At 40.6% G+C, this 18,222-nt stretch overlaps 1 protein-coding gene across 16 annotated transcripts in view; it reads right to left on the bottom strand.

Moving 5' to 3' along the window:
• Positions 1-18,222, bottom strand: part of GREB1L (GREB1 like retinoic acid receptor coactivator) — a 335,431-nt gene that overhangs the window by 33,675 nt on the left and 283,534 nt on the right. For all 16 annotated transcript variants that reach the window (XM_049901927.1, XM_049901919.1, XM_049901924.1 and 13 more), the window contains 3 exons: positions 16,381-16,573; positions 7,209-7,342; positions 3,377-3,716 (listed from right to left, as the gene is read on the bottom strand). In XM_049901927.1, the coding sequence (XP_049757884.1) occupies positions 3,377-3,716; positions 7,209-7,342; positions 16,381-16,573 (667 nt within the window). The remainder of the gene's footprint in view (positions 1-3,376; positions 3,717-7,208; positions 7,343-16,380; positions 16,574-18,222) is intronic.

Below are 18,222 nucleotides of genomic sequence, written 5' to 3'. Positions count from 1 at the left end.
ACCTTGGGTTCCCTATTACCAGCTTTCCTGTCTCCTCCTTCCTTCTTGTCCGTGCCCCTGGGCTGCTGTGTCCATTTAGTCTCATTTTGTTTTATGGGCCTGTCTAATCTTTGGCTGAAGGGTGAACCTCAGGAGTGACTTCAGTACTGAGTTAAAAGAGTGATGTGTATTTTTGAATAAATGCAATGTCGATCTTGAAAACTCAACTTGTCAGAAAGATTTAAAAAACTAGGAGAAAGGTTCTTTACAAAAATTTAACTTTCCACATATTTTCACATCAAAGGGAACCATGGTTTAAGGTCAACAATTCTGGAAATAGGAGTCCTATTACTTAGAGCTTTCATATTACACTCTGATATGCTTGATGTTTGAATTCTCCCTTAATGTATTTTAACTTCCAGAAACTATCCATAGATCATGATTCCACCAATAACAATGAGGTCAGGTTATAATGATGGGATAACAGATACTATATTTTACTGCACAAGAAGATTTATTTTAAAGACATTATTAAGCAAATCTCACTTTTACTCTTGGTCAATCAGAGCTAGCAAAATGCACTGTAAAGTGCTTTTCCAACACGTTGCTACTTCTGATGAATGATGGCTGTAATTTTTCTACATATCAACCATGTCCTCAGGATAATTTTACTGCAGAAGGGCACTGAGTTCAAGGAAATATGGAACTCAAGGCCAAGGAAATCTACTGAGAGTGTCACATGCTTTCTGGAAAAACTTAGATTTAAATGTATCCTTCTCAAGTGATTGTTATTACTTAAAAGTTAACCATTAATACCTAACAGGATAGTTTGCGGTAAGAACAAAAATGAGATAATCTAATGAAAAGAGAGGCTTAACTTTTACCCAAGACTAGAAATAAAAGGCATACCCACACCATCCCAAAAATGGAAAGGAGGTTGGTAATTTATAAATGAACAGGTGAACCAGACTATTTGGCAAGGCAGCAGCTAGCTTAGGATGTGAACATCCCAAGAGAATCTCATATTTTCACTCCCACACAGAGAGTATGAAAATATGGATGGATGTGGCCCAGTGGTTTCGAGAATATACTACTGTCTTACGTTTTTTTTTTTATGTGTAGCTGGTTCAAGGCAACTACTCGTAGAAATGAGATATAACTGATTTGAAAGGTGATTACTTGAGACCCCCTTGGACCTAAGTCTGGGTCTTCATTTATGGCACGCTCTTCGCACTGCTGACCAATACCTTTTAAAAGCCCTACAGGTGACTCTGATATGCTAGCAGCCAGGTTAAGAACCTCATGCTTGACTGCGGTTTTCGAAGTATGGCCCGAGGGGTAAATGACTTAGCACCAGCTATTTAAAACCCCATGGAGCACAGTTCAACTCTGACACACATGGGGTTGCCATGAGTTGGAATCAACTAGGGCAACTGGTTTTTTGTTTATACTGACATAGTGACTGGCACTTCTGAAGGGTCTGAACAAGTGACCTAAAACTCTCTAAGTAGCTGCAACTTAATCAGTGTGAGTGGTGACTCAGAGAAGACCCTGCAGCCTCGCATCCATTTAGAAAGGCTCCTTTCACATAGTAGTCGTGTGACTATTTGTTTTTACCAATTCTTCATCCATTGTTTGTTGCTGTCCAGTCTATTCCTATAGGACAGAGTAAAACTGCCCCATAAGGTTTCCAAGGCTGTAATCTTTATGGAAGTAGAATGCCACATCTTTCTCCTGCAGAGCAGCTGGTGGGTTAACTGCTGACCTTTTGGTTAGCAGCCAAGTGCTTACCTACTGTGCCACTAAGGCTCCTTCCTTCAACCATTAACATTATTAAAATCATCCCAAGCCCTATGTCTCATCCTGATGAGTTATATTGTGAGAAAGATTTCAGGACTTGTATTTGTTATTTATCCTAAGAATTCCACTCTAATGTGATCTATGACTAAAATTTAAAATTGTGAACATGTATCAACACACACACATATATATATTTGAAATATGTTAAAACATCCATTAAATATAAGAGTTTCTTTTCTGGACAAATTTATTTATTCTCATTTACTGAGCAAGACATTGTTTGCATTTTAGGTAATTCAGTTTAGGCTAGCTAATAGAATATAATACGAATATAATATAATAGAATACAAAGGTTTATATTTGCAAAATGCTTCATGAACACTACCTTGTAATCCCAAAGTTAGAGCTCTAAGAGATCACACAGTCTGATTCTCTCATTTTATAGATGAGAAACTACAGCCCACAGGGAAAATGCAACACCCCCCCCCCAAGACTACATGCTTTCTTTTCATAAAATTTCTGCAGAACTAAATTTTAAAAATCCAATTCGCTCATTAGTGTGCAGGATGCAGATACCACGTTGGTTTACCTCAGACATACGGTACCTAGCTCAGTACCTTACCTAGATGTAAGCCAGTATTTTATTAGTTAGGTGCCATCGAGTCGGTTCTGATGCACAGCTGCTAACCAAAAGGTCAGCAGTTCAAATCACCAGATGCTCCTTGGAAACTCTATGGGGCAGTGCTACTCTGTCCTGTAGGGTCACTATATGAGTCAGAATCAACTTGATGGCAACAGATTTGTTAATATTTTATTGGATGCTTTCTAATGGCTAGGACATAACAGATTATAAAAGTCTCCAGAAAAACAAAACAAAACTCAGTTGGGCATAAGGCACGGAGCGAGGTCAGTAGATTTAGGGATTGTACTCCCTGTCCATGCTTAACAGGAGGGGTGTGTGGAAGCTGTGGTCACCAGCCATGCAGAGGGAGCGGGGAGGGGCTGGACCATGCCCTGAATGCCTAGACTGGAGGCCTGGATGAGCCTCAGTCTAACCAAGGCCTTGGGGCTAAGGGTCACAGCAACTCCAAAGAAAGAACAAATTGTTGAGCAATCCACATGCAAGAGGGCTGGGGATTGTTCTACCTGAGTACTGAAGATAAAACAAAATACCGACTCTAGAATGAGCTGACAGATAGGCTAGATGGATAGAAAAGAACGAGTGAATTAATAATACTTAAAGGAGAATCCCACAGAGGTCTGAGGGAACAGCTTACCTTTTTTCTGAGAAAACAGATGGCCACGAGCTAGATGCATCTTGGACAAGGTCAGTAAACATGGGGTCAAATTGGGTCATGTCACTTTTGCACCTGCAGTTGGAGAGCACTGAAGACCAACTGCATGCATGTACTAAAGAGGGGACGGGCTAGAATCTCCGCAACTGGTTCCAATTAAGAAAGTGGTTGCATCCCTTAGTCTAGTCTTGAGATTGTCATGGAGGCCAGATTCACACAAGTGTAAAAATCTATTAAACTCAGGCATCTAGATAACAGAGACAAATGGTATCTTGAAGGAGAAATGTCCACCCACTGCCAACCTTTAATCGTGCCAGGAAGTGAGCTGCAACGCTGAGTTCAGAGGCCGGGCTCCCCAGGATGATCTCAAAGCGGTACTGCAGCCCCAGCTTGTCCCGCACCTCCTGCAGCCGCTCCTTGGCCAGCATCGCCAGCTGCACCGAGGGCACCCTGATGATGAGCATGTGCCCCCTCCCAATCTTGTTTTTTCCCGGGGAGCTGATGAGGTCGTCCATAATGCTGAGTGTCTCTGGGGTGCTGTGGTCTCGGAGGGACGCCATGGTGGTGAGAGCCATCAGAGCCTCCGAGTACTGCTGGATGAGAAGGTAGCAGCGGACCACCATGCTGTGCAGCCGGGGGTACCTTCGACAGAACACAGGGGACCAGCACTCAGGCAGCAGGACCAGCTGGCAACAGCAAGGACTGTGCGGTAAGAATGCAGATCAACACGGAGGGAAGGGGTCACCGCGCAGTGGGGGCTTTAGCTCTATAATGACCTTGAATCCCACATTACCAGAAGGAAAAGCTGGGCTTCCAAAGCATGTGAGTTATAACCTGTCAGGGTAGGTAAAAAACAAAAATATGAAGCCCATTGCCTTCGAGTCAATTCCAATTCATAACAAGCCTATAGGACAGAGTAGAACTGCTCCATAGGGTTTTCAAGGAGTGCCTGGTGGATTCGAACTGCTGGGTTTTTAGTTAGCAGCCAAACACTTAACTGCTGTGTCACCAGGTCTCCATCAGGGTAGGTACAGCAAGTTAAAGGAGTGTACAGATGGTTTGGTGATGTTTGCTTCATGGAGTGTGGGCTGTGGACCAGCAGTGTCAGCAGCATCTGAGAGCTTGTTAGAAAAGCAACTGAATCAGAATCTGCATTTTAACAAGATCCCCAGGTGACTTGTATATGTGCATTAAATTTTAAAAAGCACTGGCCTCTTCAGGCTAATTGGTGACAGAGTCACGACGGAGAATCCCTGAATCCTTTTACTGGTGTAGCAGAAAGGTATTGGGTTAGAATCATGGCGTTGTCAGGGGAGTTCTCTGACACTTAAGAAGGAAGCTGAGACATCAATGTAATGTCTGAGGAGTATCAAGCACAAAAGGGGTAATTAATATTGCTAATTCGGGGTCAGCCCCACAAACAACAATAACTGTCTTCCCATAAAATGTTCTTGGTGCTGGAGGAAACTTGGAGCTGACTGGAGAAACAGCACCCCCTTGTGGTATGATCTACTAATCACCTGTCCCAGGTCCCTTCCCAGAGTAATCTGGAGGCCCCCGGAGGGGAAGAGAATCAGCCTCTCCTCATCCCAACATCCCTACCACCACTCTCCCACTTGCCTGGACTTTGTTCAAATTGGCGATTTTTCACAATTACAGGGCAGGTAGAAAAGAAACGTCTCTCTTATGTGCCATTCTGCAGAAATCCAGGCCTGCAGCATAACAACGTGAGTACAAATGGGCAAAGAGGCCTCACTTGCAAGCATGAAGGAAAACTAGTCAAGAAAGTGGGTGCTGGCAAAGTGAGGCCCCGGGCTCAAGGCTGGCTAAGCCTCTCGTGGAGTCAGGCAAAATGAGTCTTAGTCTGTGAACTTTCCTTTCTGGTTGCCAGCTGGTGGCACATATAGCTAGCCAGCAGCTGAGGAGTCTTACGTGGGACTTCACCTTTGTTCCACTTTGATAATCCTATTTAAAGGGAGACAAGTAGTCCGCAGGCCTTGCGCAGAAAAGCCCAGGGTCAAACACCAATTAGGGTCATCAGATGAATAACATGGCTCTCTAGTATTCTAGAGCATCTAAGTCCCTGTATTCTAACCACTCCATCTTCTTGTAGTAGAAAAACAAGTCCAGGGACTGAGCTGAAATGCAGTTACTTGCCCAAGATCAGAGACAGAGCTGGATCTAGATTTTGTTCAAGTCTCGGACTCCCCACTGCCTGACGGATTGCACAGACACTGCACAAAGATTTCTACACAGAGGAAAAGTGCAGAAATCTTTTGGTTCAATCAGGCCTGGAGCAGTCCCTTCAGGTATTCAATAAATTGCTGCTATTATTAGTCTGGAGTGGCTGGCTTTGAGAGAACTGAGCACAGATGATTCATGTTTAGCCTTAATGTTTTTTGCTGGGTCACAGAGGAAAACCAAAGTTAGAATAAATGGTACCTTTGATATACATTGACATACAGACATTTTAATTTCACTCTCTGAAAGAATTATGAATTTAAAAGTGAATAATTTTCCCAATCTGTTATCATTTCATTAGACTGTAATTGTAGTTTTATAAGTATTACAAACATTGCAATAGAAGTTAATGGGGTTATCCTTTAAAATACAACTTAGGAAGCTCTGAGTGATGTTGCTGTAAAGAAGGATAAGTTCCAAGCTGGAGATGGAACAGGTGCAGGGGAGGGGTGGGGGTGACATGTAAAGGGGAAACTCATGGAGTGATTTGGGAGATTTAAGATCACATGTGCTCTGAAAGCATTTATGTCACAGTTAAGCTTTGAAAATAATCCAACAGCTGGGAAAATACACCCTCTTTTTCACTGATCGACATGGTTAGTTTCCAAAGACCAGTTGTTATGTGAAATCAGCGTTCTGCAAAAATGGAGGATGATTATATCTGATCACAAAGTGGAAGGTGTATAAAATCCTCCTCCAAGCCTGCTCCTTCTCCTGACACAGAATTGTATTGCTAGATAGGATACATTCACCTGTCCTTGTTTTTCTTTCTCATAGCAATTTCCAGCAAAATTATAAGCTGTTCAATAGATGGGTTGTGATCAACTGGAGCCAGCATGGGTTTTAAGAACTGAGTTCCTAAAAATTAGAATGTATTTTATAAAATAGAGCCCAATTGCTCCTCTCATTGGATGACCAAACATATACAATATTGTGTGTGGGACCTGGTGGAGGGGAGGGGCAGGGAGGGACCTCTAATAGGTTGGGCAAATTCCAATGCCCCTACCTAACCTCTGAGTCGGTGATTCAAAACCAGAGAGGAAACCTGTTACGCTTCCAGAGTGTGACCTAGAACCGGGGAATAAAAAGAAGGCAGAGAAAATGGAAGTGTCATGATCCTTAACCCTTGAGATCAGGGCCTGGAGGAGGGGCCTTAGGAGCTAAACTCACTTAAATTGTCTGATTATTCCTTACTTTTCTCCAGTTTATACTCCAAATCTCTCATTGTAAAGTTTAGTTTTCATGGAGTCATCTGAGGGCACTTCCTGTGATAGGCAGAGGAAAAAAGAGGGAATTGTGTAAAAGTCTGGGGTGTATGGTGGGGGAAGGCCAGACCTCAGAGAATGGGCTTCAATAAGCAAAATCCTCTCAGCCTTTTAAGCTCCTGGTGGTAGCAGTGAGGCATGATTGGGAAACAACTCAGATTATTTAAAGCGGTGCTAGGTTCCATTTTTGGCCACCATTTTCCTTTGTTGAGGAGCCCTGGTGGTGCAGTGGTTAAGCACATGGGTGCTAACTGAAAAGGTCAGTGGTTTGAATCCACCAGCTGCTCCATGGGAGAAAGGTGTGGCAGTCTGCTTCTGTAATGATTACAGCCTTGGAAACCCTATGGGGTAGTTCTACTCTGTCCTATAGGGTCGCTATGAGTCAGAATTGACATGATGGCAATGGGTTCAGTTTGTTTTTATTGGTTCCTTTGTTGATCTTGGATGATCATATAAAACCCATATAAGTAAAGGTCATCTTGGAAAAGATTATTTTTATTCTGCCTTTGCAAGTATCATTTGCATAGCCTGGGCTTTACCAAATTCCCCGTGACACTGGTACAGAATGTTTTTGGCTATTTTAGATATGCAAAAACAGATAAAGAAAAGGTGGAAAGTTCTTATTTACCTCTCCAAGAGCGTGTTCACCATTTTTTCAAAAGTCTCGTCGCATCTCAGAAGTGGACTGGTCACCCCCCACTGGAGAGACTTGCTGTACTCATTTAAGCCAAAGTACAGCTTCTCCTCACAGTCCATGTCCTCCTGATTCAAAAGACAGAACAAAACCCAGTGAAGATAGCATGCAGTGTGTCTTGTTTTCTAGGGGGAAAAACACTCTGTAAGATGTTATACCCTAGAAGGTAAAGAAAAACTGTTTAGTTATATAACCTGGTACCAACTCTACAATCATTTCTGTGGTAACTAGTTGGGAGAACCTGGTGGTGCAAATGGTTAACACTCTATGCTACTAACCAAAGGTGGGTAGTTTGAGTCCACCCAGAAGCACCTCAGGAGAAACTCCTGGCCATCTTCTCAAAAACCCTCCGGAGTACAGTTCTACTGGGACACACATGGGGCTGCCGTGAGTTGGAATCGACGCAACAGCAACTGGCTAGTGAAAGGTTCACATAGTGTCTTAAGGTAGATGGTAACTATACAGATGGTCAGTTTTCTTTTTCTTTTGTCTATATACTTTCCGAGGAGTAGCATTTTTTAGGGCTGGTATGATTACAAAAGTCAGAAAGTATCAACCCTCATGCTTTCCCGACTCAAAGAAACATTCTATACTGATATATACAATATACACAAAACTGTGCAGACTGGCAAACTCAAAAACTTCTATTACAGAAAAGTTTAATTTTTCTGGCATCAGATTTAATGATGGTAATTCATAAAAGCTTATCTTTTATGAACAAAATTTAAAAAAAAATGGAATGTATACACCTGTCTAGACTCTTAAACAGAATAATACACAGCATTTAATCCATCTCTCTTCTTGATGACTCGATCATCACTATGGAAATGAATAAACTATTTTGGGATATGACACAAAGATGTCCTCAGTGGAGTCTGAGATGTGTGACAAGCTGCTTGTGCCTAAACTCAGTAGCCCCAGAATATTAAACAAGCCATTGCAGTTCATGTATTTTTCTTAAAAAGTAGTTTTCTGGCATCTTTTCTACATTAATTTTTCACATTAATTTCTTCGTGCTCTACACTGCCTAAATATTTCAGTCTCACTGTTATTTGTTGTGTATCAACATCTTTAACCACTCTCCAACTCATTTCACAAACGTGATTAAAAGCAGCTTTAAAAAGTATGTTGTCGTTGTTAGTTGACACTGAGTCAGCTCCCAATTCATGGCGACACCGAATCCCCCGCATGGAAGGCAAGAATTCTACCACCGAACCACCAGTGACTGCTTTAAAAAAAAAAACAAAAGTGTAATAAGATAAAAATAACTTAGGCAATCAGAGAAAGAAAAGGCAAGGGTAGGAGAAATTAGATCAGGCCAGGGATAAAGTCAGTACTCCCGAAAATGCATGCCCGGAGTTCCATAACCTGAGCTTTTTAGTAACCCACTTAAAGAGAGAAATGCAATCAATTATGTGACTTTATACGGTTCATACGATAAAAAAAAGTAAAATGTTAGTATTTAACTTGCAGCTTTTAATTTTTTTGAGGCCTGAAAAACCAGTTGAGTTTGTTGTTAGAATAGGGTCTTATTTGAGAGGACACAGGCTTTAAGCAGGGACCATGGTACGTTCTTATAAATACTGGAGGCTCAGTGCAGAGACTTAGAAGAAAGAAACTTAGAAGCCTTCTTGTTTCTTTCCTTCTGGGTTCTTGGCTGTGTTCTGGATAACTGTGTCAAAGAAGTCATTTCAGGATGGAAAACGTCATTCCCCTGTTTCCCTCCTCATCTGATCCATGGACACACCATCATTTGGAAAAGCTTTATCTCGTAGGTACTTGATCTCCACATTCCTTCTCAGTCTTGGTACCATTTTTGGGGGCAGGGGGGAATGTCCCTTTATAAAAAAAAATCTCCCTCCAAAAGTACTTGGCCTCTCAGCATCCCTAGCCCCGCAGCCTTCCCTGTTCTTTTTCTGCTGTCTCCCCTCTCCTCCAGCCAAACCCTCCTCTGCTCCACCGACCTCCTGTCTGGAAGGTCATCCAGGGCTCCTGAGGCCAGACTAGCTACCCTTACACGGAAGTTGTTGGCCTCACCGCACCTCGGCAGTTCTCTTCATTATTTTCTTCGGTGATTTTATTTACACCAGTTGCTTTGGTGATTTTTTTTTTTTTTTTTTTTTTTAGAAAATATCCCAAATCTTCATCTCAAAGCCCAAATCCAAACTCCAATTATACATTTGCAACGGTGAGCTTACCTCAGTCTTAACTCATTCAAAATCAGTCTCATCTGCCTCTACAAATCAATCTTCTGCTTGACTTTTTTTTCCCCAACTAAAGTTTTTTTTTTTTTAAAGGCATCACCTCACAAATATCTCTGATTCTTCCCTCTCCCCCAATAAACAAATCTTAGAAATTTTACCATTTCTCCCGTCATTTTTATTGCCAGAACCATTACCCACTTCAGATACTCATTAAGTCTAAACTGAATTATCAGAAAAGCTAACTGGTTCAATTCTCTACTTCTGATCCCTTTGATTTAGCCTACGTAATGCATTTGCCTTAAACTGCAGCCTTGTGATATCTACTAAAGCTGAACATGTGCATACCCCATGGCCCAGCAATTTCACTCCTACATGTACACCCAACATAAAGGCATACCTGGGTTTACAAAAAACACATGCTAGAATGTTAATAACAGTATTCTTTAACTTCACTTAAAACTAGAGACTATCAAGATGCCACGCAATGAAAGAATGAATTGTGGAGGGGCCCCATAATGTACCATATATACAGCAATAAAAACCAATGTTTTATGACTCACACAAAATATAGGAGCTCACAAACTTAATGTTGAGCAAAAGAAGCCAGATACAAAGGAGTATACCGCATGATTTCAATTATATAAAATTCAAAACTGGGCAAAACGAATCCATGGTTTTAGAAGCCAGGACAGTGGTTACCCTCTGGTGGGGGAGTGCCTGGAAGGGACATGAGAGGGTTTCTGGGGTATGGGTAATGGTCTATTTCTTAATATGGGTGCTGATCACATGGGTGTGAAAATTTATCAAGTTATACATTTACATCACCATTTTGTCATACTATGGTAGCTTGTGTGTTGCTGTGATACTGGAATCTACACAACCAGTATTTCAAATACCAGCAGGGTTACCCATGGTGGACAGGTTTCAGCAGAGTTGCAAGACTAGGACAGACTAGGAAGAAGGGCCTGGCAGTCTACTTCTGAAAAAACTGGCCAGTGAAGACCTTATGAATAGCAGCAGAACATTGTCTGATACAGCGCCAGAAGATGAGCCCCTCAGGTTGGAAGACACTCAAAACAAGACTGGAGAAGAGTTGCCTCCTCAAAGTAGAGTTTGCCTTAATGACGTGAATGGAGTCAAGCTTTCAGAACCTTCATTTGCTGATGTGGCAGTGACTCAAAATGAGGAAAAAACAGTTGCAAACATCCATTAATAATTCAAATGTGGAATATACCAAGTATGAATCTAGGAAAATTGAGTGTCATCAAAAATGAAGTGCAATGTATAAAGTTCTAATCCTAGGCATTAGTGAGCTGAAATGGACTGGTATTGGCCATTCTGAATTGAATAATCATATGGTCTACTATGCCAGGAATGACAAACTGAAGAGGCAAAGCATCACATTCACTGTCAAAAAGAACATTTCAAGATCTATCTTGAAGTAAAATAGTATACAAAGAAGACCAGTTAATACAGCTATTATTCAAATTTATGCATCAACTACTAATGCCAAAGCTGAAGAAATTGAAGATTTTTACCAACTTCTGCAGTCTGAAATTGATCAAACATGCAATCAAGATAAATTGATAATTACTGGTGATTGGAATGTGCAAGCTGGAAATAAAGAAGAAGGATTGGCAGCTGGAAAATACCGCCTTGGTGATAGAAACAATGCCAGAGATTGCATGGTAGAATTTTGCAAGACCAACAACTTCTTCATTGCAAATACCTTTTTCAACAAAATAAATGGCTACTATATATGTGGTCCTTGTCAGATGGTATACATAGGAATCAAATTGACTGCATCTGTGGAAAGACATGATGGAGAAGCTCAATATCATCAATTAGAATAAAGCCAGGGGCTGACTGTGGAACAGACCATCAACTGCTCATATGCAAGCTGAGATTAAAGACAAAGAAAATTAAAACAAGTCCGCGAGAGTCAAAATACAACCTTGAGTACATCCCACCTGAATTTAGAGACCATCTCAAGAACGGATTAACACGCTGAACACTAATTACCAAAGACCAGATGAGTTGTGGGATGACATCAAGGACATCGTGCATGAAGAAAGCAAAAGGTCATTAAAATGTCAGAAAAGAAAGAAAAGACCAAAATAAATGTCAGAAGAGACTCTGAAACTTGCTCTTGTATGTAGAGTAGCTAAAGTGAACATGGGAAATGATGAAGTAAAAGAGCTGAACAGAAGATTTCAAAGGGCAGCTTGAGAAGACAAAGTATTATAATGCAATCTGCAAAGACCTGCAGTTATAAAACCAAAAGAGAAGAACATGCTCGGCATGTCTCAAGCTGAAAAAATGAAAGAAAAAAAATCCAAGCCTTGAGTTGCAATATTGAAGGATTCTATGAACAACACAGGAAACATCACAAGAAGATGGTCACTGTACCAAAAAGAATTTAGCGGCATTCAGCCATTTCAATAGGTAGCCCATGATCAAGAGCTGATCATACTGGAATAAGTCCAAACTGCACTGAAGGCATTGGCGAAAAACAAGGCTCCAGGAATTGAGGGAATGCCAATTGAGATGTTTCAACAAATGGATGCAATGCTGAAAGCGCTTACTCGCCTATGCCAACCGACTGGAAGAGATCCATATTTGTGCCCATTCCAAACAAAGGAGATTCAACAGTATACGGAAATTATCAAACAATATTATTAATATCACACACAAGCAAAATTTTGTTGAGATAGTTTAAAAATGGCTGCAGCAGTACATCAACAGGTAACTGCCAGAAATTCAAGCTGGATTCAGGAGAGGACATGGAACGAGGGATCCTGATATCAGATGATATCTTGGCTGAAAGCAGAGAATACCAGAAAGATGTTTACCTGTGTTTTACTGACTATGCAAAGCCATTGGTCTGTGTCGATCATAACAAATTATGGATAACATTGAGAAGAATGGGAATTCCAGGACACTTAACTGAGTTTACGAGAAACCTGTACATACACCAAGAGGTGGTCATTTGGAGAGAACAAGAGGATACTGTGTGGTTCAAAATCAGGACGGGTGTCCATCAGGGTTATACCCTTCCACCATACTTATTCAATCTGTATGCTGAGCAAATAATCTGAGAAGCTGGACTATGTGAAGAAGGTGGTGGCATCAGGATTGGTAGAAAACTCATTAATGACCTACCATATGCAGATGACACAACCTTGCTTGCTGAAATGAGGACTTGAAGTACTTACTGATGAAGATCAAAGACTACAGCCTGCAGTATGGATTACACCTCAACATAAAGAAAACAAAATCCTCACAGCTGGACCAATAAGCAACATCATGATAAGTGAAGAAAAGTTTGAAGTTGTCAAGGATTTCATTTTACTTGAATCCACAATCAACACCCATGGAAGCAGCAGTGAAGAAATCAAATGACACATTGCATTGGGAAAATCTGCTGCAAAAGACCTCTTTCAAGTGTTAAAAAAGCAAAGATATCACCTTGAAGAGTAAGGTGTGCCTGACCCAAGCCATGATATTTTCAATCACCTCATATGCACATGAAAGCTGGACAATGAATAAGGATGACTGAAGAAGAATTGATGTTTCTGAGTTATGGTGTTGGAGAAGAATATTGAATATACCATGGACTGCCAGAAGAATGAACAAGTCTGTCTTGGAAAAATACAGCCAGAATGCTGGAAGCGAAGATGGTGAGACTTTGTCGCACATACTTTGGACATGTTATCAGGAGGGACCAGTCCCTGGAGAAGGATATCATGGTTGGTAAAGTAGAGGGTCAGTAAAAAAGAGGAAGACCCTCAATGAGATGGACTGACACAGTGGCTGCAACAATGGGGTCAAACACAGCAAGGATTGTGAGGATGGCGTAGGGCTGGGGAGGCAGCGTTTCATTCCGTTGTACACAGAGTTGCCATGAATTGGGCTAGACTCCAGGGCACCTAAAAACGACATACATTTACATTGTTAATATAAAAAGTAAAGGAAATTTTACACACACACACACAACCGGTTGCTGTTCAGTTGATTCTGATTCATGGCAGCCCCATGTACGCCAGAATAAAACTGCTCCATAGGGTTTTCAATGGGTGATTTTTCAGATGTGTACCATTAGGCCTTTCTTCCAGGGTGCCTCTGAGGGAACCCAAACTTCTAGCCTTTTGGTTCACCTCTGAGCACATTAACTATTCACACCACCCTGGCTTCTAATAAAACTATACTTCTGCCAAAAAAAAAAAAAAATCATTAATGCCGGCATAATAAGTGTAAACTTCATCAGCCTAGCACTGGAAGCCTCCATGTGTCTATATCTAGGTTTTTTTTTTTAACCTACCAAGTGTTGTGTTCTTCCTCTGCGACCCCACTCTAGCCCTCTGTCTGCCAGGAGGTCCTGGCTCCCCATCTCGTCTGCCCAGTCCTTCCTTTCTCAAGGCCCATCCTTGGTACTGTCTCCTCGGTGGAGCCTTTCCTGGTCCTCTCAAACAGACTTCTCCCTCATTTCAGCCCCCAGAGCACTGTGGTTTGTTTTTAAATGGCATTATTCTCCCTTGGATAATAACTTAGACATGTACATCGCTCTCTCCTCTAAACTGTAATTTCTCTGTGTGCTCTTTGAAAGATCTAACACAAGCCCACAAGGACTCATTATTTTTTAAGTTGAATTGGTTTGTTTTTCCTAATTACTCCCTTTTTAGGACATTGGCTTCAGGATAACCTCCTGTGTGTAAAGTTGTTTTAAGTTAGATTCAATGTTTTTCCTTTTTCTATGTTGATCTCAACTTCACAGGAATGTTTTTTTTTTAACTTTAATTATACCCCATGTCTAATTATTTTAGATAAATCCCAGATATTATATCTTTAATCCATAAATATTTCACTAGATACCTCTAAGATAATAACTTCTTAAAATATAACCACAATACCATTATCATACCTAGGACATTAACCACAACCGTAAGAATGACTTTCAAGGGAAGTTATTTTAAGCCTGTTTTTCTATCACTTCACATCGAGAGAAGAAAAAGTGCAGATGCTATGAGTCCTTCCTTTTGTTGGTGCTATTCCTTCTGGAGAAGACTGAACAAACATGGTAAATTAGGATAGTTCTCTTTTTTTCTGTTTCCACAATATACTGCAACTTGAAACATTTAATAGGAGAACTGCCCATTAGATGAAGAAAATGTTTTTCCTTTCATTAGTTGTATTGGCAATCCCGTTCTGTGTCGGAGCAACCCAGCAGGAATGTAGGGCCAGAGGCTAGCTGTATACTTTAGAGTCTAAAAGACTGTGGTAACCTCTGTGATCCCATCTCTAACTTGACCACCCAATTAATAGATGGGGCTGGGATGGAGAAGAAACCAATAAAGAAAATGCTCAAAGCAATCTATATGTGATACTGAACACACTGAAATAGTTCTTATAAGGGAGGGCCTATGGAACCAACCCCTTGCCATCAAGTCGATTCCGACTCACAGCAACCCTATAGGATAGGATAGAACTGCCCCATAGGGTTTCTAAGGACTGGCTGGTGGATTCGAACTGCTGACCTTTTGGTCAGCAGCCAACCTCTTAACTACTATACCACGGGAGCCCTGGTGGTGCAGTGGTTAAGTGCTATGGTAAGCTATGGCTGCAAACCAAAAGGTTGGCAGTTTGAATCCACCAGCTGCTCCTTGAAAACCCCATGGGACAGTCCTATCCTATCCTATAGGGTTTCTATGAGTCGGAATTGACTTGACAGCAATGGGTTTGGTTTTTTGGTACTGAAACTAAGTAATCCAATGGCCTTGGCTGGAAAGAACTAAATTCTCAAAGTAAGGGACACCTTACCTACTTCATAACAGAATGCAATGCCCTGGGTTGATAAATAAACAAATATTATTCTTATGTAAGTCATTCCTAGTGCCTTTTAGTTAAATGTTTATTTTAAAATATCCAATATGTTCAATATTTTTAAATGAAAGATCCATTGTTTAACAACTAATCTTTATTTTTTATGAAACTTTTTGTTTGGTAGTGTATTTAGCATACAGTTTATAAGTCGTAGGAAACATTTGCAAGTATTGGAGGCTGGAGCCAAAAAATGTAAAGACCTGGGTGTGTACAATGTTGAAATGGTTGTTCTCAATACATTAAATGCTACTACTGAGTCCTTGGAAATCCTGGTGGTGTAGTGGTTAAGTGCTATAGCTGCTAACCAAAAGGTCAGCAGTTTGAATCCACCAGTAGGTCCTTGGAAACTCTATGGGGCAGTTCTACTCTGCCCAATAAGGTCGCTATGAGTAGGAATCCACTCGATGGCAATGAGCTTTGTTTTTTTTTTTGTTTGTTTACTGAGGCCTTTAAAGTAACACTACCATCATCCCCTGTTTCAACATTAGATTATGAGAACTGATTAAAAGGAAAAATCCAGTTACTGTGGGAGCAGGAGAGTCATTAACAGTGATACAGGTCAATAAGATTAAAACATGACAAGAATCCATCCAAGAGGACAATAAAAGTTTCTGGTCTTAGATTGAAATTAATCAACATAATTTAATCAGTAATAATTCAAAGGCAAAAAAAAAAAAAAGATAATCCAGGTTATTGATGATGATGTCAGACAATATATTTTGTTTAAAAAAAAAATAAAAGCAAAAACTATATGGGATGAATAATTTTATAAGTGCACGAGAATTTTAAAAAGAACCACCTAATAAATTTATATATGACATTACTCAAAAGTTTTTACTCTTAAAATACTTATAAATAATTATAAGTAAAAATAAATAACTCTTAGGAGATGAAGCATGGTGTCATATTGTTTCACTCTTGTGCTATAGTTTACAAAGCCATGACCATATTTTGTTACGAGGTTCTACCCGTGGGGGAACCGAGAACATGGTTGTGCATCAGAGAGTAGAAGAGAGACTCACCGTGCTGTCCAGCTGTATCCAGTGAACCTCATTGTTAGAGCTGACTCGGGACTGTTGGGTCTGCAGAGTGTACGGGAAGGAGCTCACCTGGAGCACCAGGAGGTTGAAAGCTTCCAGGACTTCTCTGCAATTAATGACTCTATCAGCCAATCCATGACTCGGTTCACCATGGGACAAGGAGCCCGAAATGACACTGAAGAAATGTTGAGAGTCAAGTTATTAGCTCCTATTTTAACTAATTAGATGCAGAAGCAGACACTGAAATGGACATACTGCTTTAATTCTTCTTTTTCTAGCTCTTTGACATTGGGAGCAGGAGTAGGAACAACTGAAATTTTATCTGGAAGAGAAAAAATTTAGGCTCTTTCTTACCCATTTCAGGGATATTTTCCCCTGCTTTTCAGTTTACCCTTGATATAAAAAAAAAAAAAAAAAATTTTTTTTTTTTTTTTTTTATACTCCCAAATAATTGAGAAGGATCCACTTTACTTTGAAGAGCTCACCAGAATGAGGGAGCTTCTCCATCAAAACATGGTGCTTACCATGCTATAGTGATCTGTACCCCAGAGATGCCCAAAGCAGGAAGGGATCCCCACTGTGTAAAACCACTCTCATTTCTCCCTTTAGACCACTAGATCCGCCCTGTCCGTCCATGACCAAGATTTTCAGATCTCTGATCATTTTCAGTTTTTCACTCAATTTGGATGTACCAGGTTGCCATGCAGCCTCAGATCCCCACATTTCTTCCTCAAAGAAATGATCTTGATGCCCTAAGTGATTAAGTACACAGAGACCCAGTACATATCCTCAGAGATATCACAAAGATAGCACCCAGAGCTTTCAAAGATGAGGTCTGTAAGGTCAGAATGCTACCTCTGCTCAGAGAACATTAGCAATAACTGAAAAGAACTTCTTACTCCTTCCTTTCTACCCTAAATTTAACGAGTTATCCAAAATTTTATTTATACCTACCTAGAAAAAAAAAAAAAAAAAAAATTTTTTTTTTTTTTTTTTTTTTTTTTACCTAGGCAGTTCTTTTTTTAGGCAGTTCTAGAGCCCTGGTGGCACAGTGGTTAAGAGTTCAGGCTGCTAACTGAAAGGTCAGCAGTTTGAATCCACCAGCCACTCCTTGGAAACCCTATGGGGCAGTTCTACTCCGTCCTATAGAGTGGCCATAAGTCAGAATCAATTCAATGGCAATGGGTTTGATTTTTGGTTAACCAGTTCTACTCTGTCCTATAGGGCTGCTACGAGTCAGAACTGACTCAACGGCACATAACAACAATATGGCTCTAGATTTCAGATTATGGGGTACCAAACACATTCTGGCTTCTAAACAAGGGCTTTTGCAATTCTCACATTTCCACCACAGCCCAAAACACTTACAGATTCTTAACCTCAATGTCTCCTGCAGAAAAGAAAATCTATAAATGCTTTATGATATCCCAAAATTTACCCTTCCCCACATGGTGAGGAAGGAGCGCTGGTGGCACAAACAGCTCCTAACCCAGCTCCATGGGAGGAAGACATGGCAATCTACTTCTGTAAAGATTACAGCCAAGAAAACTCTACTGGGTAGTTCTACTCTGTCACATGGGGTCTCCATGAGTCAAAATTGACTCAATAGCACCTAGCAACAATGACGACAACATGGTGAGGACAAACTATGATATGTAATATTCGAAGACTATTTGCCTTTTTAGTCTGTAAAAGCAAAGATACTAGCTACCAGATAATTACTATAATTCTATCTAGTAGCAAAAATGGCTCTGCCCTTCCACACTTAATGTTCTTTCATTAATAAGCCTACTGAAGAAATATGGCATTCTCTTGTCTAACCTG

This window comes from Elephas maximus, chromosome 11 (assembly GCF_024166365.1).
Source record: "Elephas maximus indicus isolate mEleMax1 chromosome 11, mEleMax1 primary haplotype, whole genome shotgun sequence".
In the NCBI taxonomy this organism is placed as follows: Eukaryota; Metazoa; Chordata; class Mammalia; order Proboscidea; family Elephantidae; genus Elephas; species Elephas maximus.
Note: the sequence above shows the minus strand (reverse complement) of the source record. Positions and strands in the feature narration are given on the sequence as shown.